Here is a 7,307-nt window from a genome sequence, read left to right as displayed (position 1 = left end):
AACGATGCGCCACAGTCGGAGGAGCAGCTGGACGACACCGAATGGGAGACTCTGTCGGATACCACAACCAAGTCGACCTTTGCTAAAATGAAGACTGATTTTGATTTCTTTGATGCGAAGGGCAAGTCGAGCAACTCCATGGACGATCAGATCTCGCGTATTCCAGTCATGGTTCGTGAGGCTACTTACCCCAAAATAAAATTGACGAAGAAGATCAAACGTTTCTATTAAGAATTTACCAGAAGCCATCATCATCATTATTATTTTTCTTTTCTTTTGAAATTATTTAACGTAAATTATGTATGTAATTTTCATTTTACTACCCCACACATTTGGAATCCATTCAAAATTATTAATCACACTTGAGCAATGTAACAAAATCGTAAAAAAAAATATCAAAGAAGTTAAATTCGGCTATGCCGAAGTTTATATACCCTTGCAGTCCTTGACAATAATAATTTCACATGTTCAAAATTTCTTTTCTGCAACTCAATTCATTAATATACAAACAAAACAATTTTACTCTTCATACTATGTACAATTTGTTCTTCTTCTTCCCTCATTCCCTAAGCAAAGCAACGCACGCATACACATACAGTTTATGTAGCGTTGCGTCTGTGTGTGTATGCATGTGCTCTGTTAACAGATGGTGACGTAGTAGGCAGCAAGCAGAGCTGCCGGCAGCGATTGAACCGATTTATATAGACTGTAACTTGTGTTCTATTTATCCGATCAGGGTCAAATTTTGGGATCTGAGATTTTATATCAAATTCTATTATATGGGTAAATTTCATGGGGATACTCCAATTTTTGCAAAAATTTTTGTTCCAGAGCTATATGATATAGTAGTCCGATCCCAAAGATTTTCATACTTTATCTCACCCGGGTAAAAAAAAGCTCCCAAAAAAATTTCATCCCGATAGCTCTTAAGATGGCTGAGTAAAACGCGTACGCACCGACGGACAGACGGACAGACGGACATGGCTATATCGACTTAGCTTCTCATGCTGATCAAGAATATATATACTTTATGGGGTCGGAAACGTCTCTTCTGTGCGTTACAAACATCTCACCAATTTTATAATACCCTCTGCAAGGGTATAAAAATTGTTAACTGAAATTAACTTGACTAACTGCAGATTTTGTTCGGAAGGGGAGAGAAAGACTGTGTCTACGATCGTTAGGAGTTTCATTTGCTCCGAGATGACTCGAAAGATGCTCACTTTTAAGGGTTAATATAAACAAAGGCAAAGCTAAGTAAATTATTAATCTTTTTACACTTGTAAACGACTGTGCCAAATTTCATCAAGATCGGGTGATAAGATATAGTATCTTATAGCTCCCATAGGAACAATCGGCGGAAAACAATGACTCTAAAAAAATGACTTCGTTTTGTCGTATGTAAACCGTTTCGCAAACATTGGACTATTAAGAAACCCTTCAAAATGTTTTTTCACTTTCAAGCCCATTGGTAAGGATATGCAAGGGTATACAAACTTTGACGCGGTCGAAGTTAGCCCCCGCCCTCTGTTTATGTTTTAGATATAAGTTACGAGTCATGAATGCGAGTCTGGTCCCTAATCGGGAGCCAGCTATGAGTCTATCATACGTGTCTCCAAGTCGGGCTGTGGCATTACCATGATCCTTCGAATACGCATGGGAAATGACACATAAAACTCTTTCTTTGCCATGAAACCATGAAACTAATTACACAGAAGCTTCGATTTAAAGTTATAATTTGTTTATTAATCAATTGAATGTACTTCTGGTTCCGAGGCCAGACTAATATTAAAACTACTCCAGAGATCGGGGACTTAAATATACCTCAAGAGGTCTAATCAATGTCTATTGATCGTACTATAGCCGATGTTGAGAGTATGTCACTCTTCCGGTGAAGTCAGCAGGAATGGGTTGAATAGAAAAGTGCTTATGCTATGTGATAGGAAGTTAATATTGGGTCAAGCGTTAAAGTGCTTACTCTAGGTATAGGAAGTCATTAATAGAACAAGTGGATAGTGTGAATTAATATGGGTCACAATGTACTTCCTAGGGTTATGGGATGTGTGTGTTGTCAACGTGACTTTTAATGAGAAGGGGTATACTACCCGGAACTCATTCAGCAGTTTCTGGTATTGCGTCTCGTCTTGCTGCATCATAGTGGGTCGGTGTGCAGGGCATGGTTTTACTTGTTCTGTAGGAGTATATCATAGTAATAAACTCCTCTTTGATTTGAGGCTTTGTGAAATATTTCGGGACACTTGACTTGGCCCCGGATGTCTTCCTGGACAACAGCTCGAATCCTGTTACCGATACCGATGATTGAAAATGGAGTTTTGGCTCTGATTTTGATTTTGAAGTCGCGAACTAAACTAGTTGGACCCAACTCAGCTCGGGAATAAACATATTGTGAAGTGTCACAGTGCTCCGAAGATGAGTTATCCTTGCGCGAATCCGTGGCTAGTGTATGAAAGGATGGGCATTTTCACAAAATTCTCCGTTAAATATATTCCAGGATATCAAAATTTCCATTTCCATAAATGGAAATGTATAATTATTTATTGAAGCATGTTATGAATGCAAATACACACACACACACATACATCTGTGTATATGTGTCCATGTCCTGGTGATGACTTAATTACAACACGCGGCTGCGTTTTTGGTCTGCAAACTTTATTATTTACTCGAATTTATTTGCCTTCCTATATATAAATATATTGTGACACGTTTTGTGTTTGTTTTTTTTCTCTCTCTCTCTCTTTTTCTGGGTGTCAAAAACTGGAAATTTTATAGGTATATGTCATTTAATTGATTGATCAGACTACATACAGATAAACTCAGGCTCTTCCCCTTTTAAGAAAGTCTGCGAATTGAGATATAGAAGAATTGACATTGGGGCTAAGGAAACTATCTATTTGTAGAATTATCTCGACAGCCACAGCAGAAGATTCCCAGAGAAAGTGGCCAGCTTTCGGTGGATAGCTGTGTTCCCCATGTCCTCGATATGGCCTCATTCATGTCCTTAGACATAGAGTGTAGCCAGGTCGGTGTGGATCCCGCCAAGTGCACTCCTGTATTTGTATTTAAATTTATGCCATTTTGTTGCCAACCTTATAGACAAAATAATAAAACGCAAATTTCGGTTGCACATTTGTGTGTGTTGATTTTTGTTTTTGTTGGTTTTTTTTTTTGTTTTGTATTTTTTTTTTTTTAGTAATAATTTTTATTTAATTTCCTTTGTTTTGTTGTTGTTGTTGTTTAATTAATTTTAATATAATTGCAGTGACATGAGGTGTTGTTGCTTCTTCATTAATTTTATATATATATAAATGTAGATATATATATATATATATATATTGATCTATACATATACATATGTATATATATGTACATACATACATATATAGATTTGCTTTATATCTTGTTTTTGTTATATTTGTTCGCATTTTTGTTTTTTGTTTTTTTTTTTTTTTTTTTTTTATTTTTTGTTTGTATGTTTTTTATGACATTTGTTTAAATTTAATTAACTATAATTAATATTGCTTTTGCGTATAATTCATTCAAAAAACAGCTAAACAAACAAAAGAGAAAGGTATATGTAGTTGTGATGTATGTATGTATGTATGTATGTATTTGAGATGATGTTGATGTAATGTTGATGAAAACAAACTGCTACAAATATTATGATCTCTTTTTCGGTTTTCGTTTTGTTGTGGTTTTTGTTATCTTTATATATATTTTGTTTTGTTCAATCTTTAAATATTTTGTTTTTTTTTTTTTTTGTTACATATATATGTAGGGAGAGAGTAGGGAAAGGGCGGGGTGTGGTGGGGCGGAAAAAGGGATTTAGGGCTGATTTTTCTTTTCTGTCATTTGCCGCGCTGCTTTTGTTTTGTTGCTCTCTAAACTTATGCGAGGAACATGCGTTGAATTCAACTTTAATGCTTTTTTAATTCTTAAAAAAAAAACACAATAAAATAATAATAATAATAAAAAAAAATACATTCATATACGTATTTATATATATATATATATTTTTAATATAAACCTATACAACTCTGAGGCAAAGAAAATGTTGCAAATGTTACACACCAAAACTCTCATGCCCTTTCCTTTCTTCATACATATATCCTTTCCTTTTCAGTGTGTGTGTGTGTTTCGATAGTATACAATATTGCATAATACTAACAAAAAATAGCGTCTGCAAAATGTGCCAAGTGCCCCAATCAAGTCTGTTCCAGAGGAGAACTACAATACGACTAATAATTAAGAAAAAAAAAAAAAAAAAAAAAAAAGTATCTTGTTCTTTGGTTTTAGAACTTAAATATTAGCACAAAAAACTACACATACATAGAGACATTCATATGTATGCAAATCAATAGAATTATAGATTAGTAGATGGTTCAGGTTGAGAGGCAACTGCCATGCAAACTGGCTCAGGACCGGATCAGTTGGGATTCTGCCATGGGGCAAAGGGGGTAATCGAAAATCAATTCTATTGAAGGATTAACTCCACTTGGGCTCTATTTCTCGTTCACACTCTTCCTTCAATTTCACATAGGATGGGCTGAACCACTTGGGAACCACTTTGGAACCAGTTTGCCTTTCTCTCTATTCTCTTCATTGTTATTTCTATGGAATTCGGATTGTTTATGAAATGTGCGTCTAGTTGGGTAAATTTAAAATTCAACTGGGTTTGTGTGTGTGTGTCTACTAATTGTCTAGACAGAAATACGGGGGAGGGAGTCGGAACTAGTTCCAATTGAAATTTGGTTATTCGCTGGTTTCTTTTATACGCTATAGGAAAGTGCGGACCAACAAAAAAAAAATAATAATTATAATAATAATAATTGTAGTATATATATATCAATTATAGGTTACGTTCTGTGTGTGTTTGTGGGTTATCGGAATGTGTTTGTGTGGGAGTAGGGAGGGAGAAGGTGGGGCCTGACCTTACTTAGGGACTACATAAATTAATATTTTTTTCGTTTTATTTTTTATATTTTTTTTGTTGTTGTTTTATTTATCTTTTAAATATAGTTTGTTTTCTTTTTGTTTTATTTTTAATTATTTTTAAGAGTACTAAAAAAAAAAAATCTTCATCCTAAGACTAAGAAAAAAAATGTTTTGCCTTTTTTTGTTGGGGTTTTTCATGTTTTTGTTGTTGTTGATTTTTAGTTTTTGTTTTTGTTTTGCTGTTTTGTTTTTTTTTCTTTTTTGTTTGCTTTTTCTAAGGTTACATCGTACAATTTATATATATATATATATATAATTAATATATATAGGCGCCATCTTGGATGTTGCATTATCAATATATAGTACATACATATGTATATAAGTGTGTGGGTGTGTGTGTGTGTAGAATTTGTTTTTGTTTCTTATTTTTTCTTCTTATTTTGTTGTTGTTGTTGGTTTTTATATATTTGTGTGTGTGTGTGTGTGTTTTTCACTGTTTCAATAAGTATATTAGAACTTACCAACTAGAACAAAAAGGTTTAAGGATTCCGATGAAAATATATATGTATATATAGCTCGCAAGAATACGTACTTCTAAGACTTCCAAGTTTTCTCTCGCTCTCTCTCTTTCTCTCTCTCTCTCTGACTCCCTGGTTATCTGGTTATAAACTACTTTTTAAAAGCTGATGGGAGCAACACTTTGCCTCAGGCCATGCCCCATGGACAAGTCCTATCCCGATCCCTTACCCAAGCTAAGTAGATTCAAAATTGAATTAAGACAAAAAAAAAAAAAAAAATTACAGCCTACATTCTTAGCATGGCCAGAGGAAAGTCTAATCCACCGAAAGAATTGTATAAGGAGTTTGCTATATGCTACAAAGCCTATATGCATGTGTTTGTGTGTGTGTGTGAGGGGGTGTGAGTGTGAAAGGGTGGGTGTGGTGAGATGGGAATGAGGAAGGAGGAGGGCTAGTCCTATTTACATTGAGAAAACTTGTCAGCACTTTTATTTGCGGCAACTAAATTCGAGAAAATTTACTAAACCAGGATCAGGGAATGCTGCTAGAGATGCGGCAGCTGCTCCGTTTGCGGTCAGACATCAACATCCAGATCAATGACCGAACTGCGATCCTGCTCATCATCATTGTCATCGTTTTCATTATCATCGATAATGTCATCCTCCAAGTCTAGATCTAGGCCGCCCTCCTCGCAATCGGAGCGACCGTCCAGTAATTGTCACTGATCCGCAATTGTATTCGATTGCGGATGCGAATGCGGATGTTGATGTGTATGATGCGGATGGGTATGATGATGCATTTGTCCCGCTGCTGCTGCCGCGGCTGCTGCCGCCGCCGCGGCTGATTCCTCAGCTAGAAGGACAGCCGCACTGCCATTATGTTGGACTTCCAAACCATTGACCATCTTTTCCATGCTCTTCAGCTCCGAGGGCGAATGCTGTGATTGACGCTTCAGGAGCGACGGCGGTGTCGTTGGGGACATTGATATGGGCCTGGTTGGTGGCGAATGCGATGAGGCCCTTGGCCTGGGGCTTGAACTAAGGCTACGCGGCCCATTCTCTAGACCGGCTCCGGCACTCGATTGACCCATTAGGCCAGCTGGTGGCTGCGGCGGGGCTGCATCACCGCAGCCGCCGCTGCGATTTGCATTTGATCCAGGGGTGACCGCATCAAAGGCCGAGCCCAGACTTCCGGGCAGGCTGTACGGCGAAAAGCGATGACTCTTGAGCCCCTGAAGCGGGGACACTGGTGTGTGGCCCGCTGCCGCGTAGGCATGACCAAACAGAGCCGGATGTTGGGCGGCTAGAGCCAGCTGGGCATTGAACAGCAAGCCCGGATTGAGGCCAGCCGGATTCATGGCTGCCGCTGCAGCCGGATTATGCAGCAGGCCGAGATGCGGCGGCGGATACAGTCCGTGCGGATAGAGGTAAGGCAACAGATGCGGCGATGGGTGTATCGGTGGTCCCACTGAGATATTTGGCGAGGGATAACTACTGCCGGGCTGCAAACCAGCGGCCGCAGCAGCTGCTGCCGCGCCCACTCCCTCCTTGGGGCTGCCCGTCGATGTGGGCCGGAACGCGCCGCCGGTACTACCGCCGACACTCTCCGAGCAACTGGAATCGCTGCCATCCCGCTCCACATCCGCATCGGCCTGCAGACGTCTGCGCAATGCTTCCTCCGCACTGGCATTAGCTGCAGCCGCATGCTCACCGGCTCCAGCACCAGCCAAATGATTAAACCAGGCGGCCAGAGCTGTAAAAACCAAAAGATAGAGAATATGACAGTTTGGATTAGTTTACAATTGTTTCAAATTCCCATTGATTCATCCATCCA

The 7,307-nt window shown here is 38.7% G+C and overlaps 1 protein-coding gene across 2 annotated transcripts in view; it reads right to left on the bottom strand.

The window, feature by feature from the left end:
- Nucleotides 1-3,468: 3,468 nt before the first annotated feature.
- The window catches only part of bi (T-box transcription factor bifid), a 59,875-nt gene continuing 56,036 nt past the window's right edge, over nucleotides 3,469-7,307 (bottom strand). For both annotated transcript variants that reach the window (XM_068302255.1, XM_068302256.1), the window contains exon 7: nucleotides 3,469-7,226. In XM_068302255.1, coding sequence (XP_068158356.1) covers nucleotides 6,193-7,226 — 1,034 coding nt within the window. In that variant the 3' untranslated portion in view covers nucleotides 3,469-6,192. The remainder of the gene's footprint in view (nucleotides 7,227-7,307) is intronic.

Source organism: Drosophila tropicalis, unplaced genomic scaffold, assembly GCF_018151085.1.
Source record: "Drosophila tropicalis isolate 14030-0801.00 unplaced genomic scaffold, ASM1815108v1 contig_952, whole genome shotgun sequence".
In the NCBI taxonomy this organism is placed as follows: Eukaryota; Metazoa; Arthropoda; class Insecta; order Diptera; family Drosophilidae; genus Drosophila; species Drosophila tropicalis.
The sequence above is the reverse complement of the archived record's forward strand: the minus strand, read 5'-3'. Positions and strand labels throughout refer to the sequence as shown.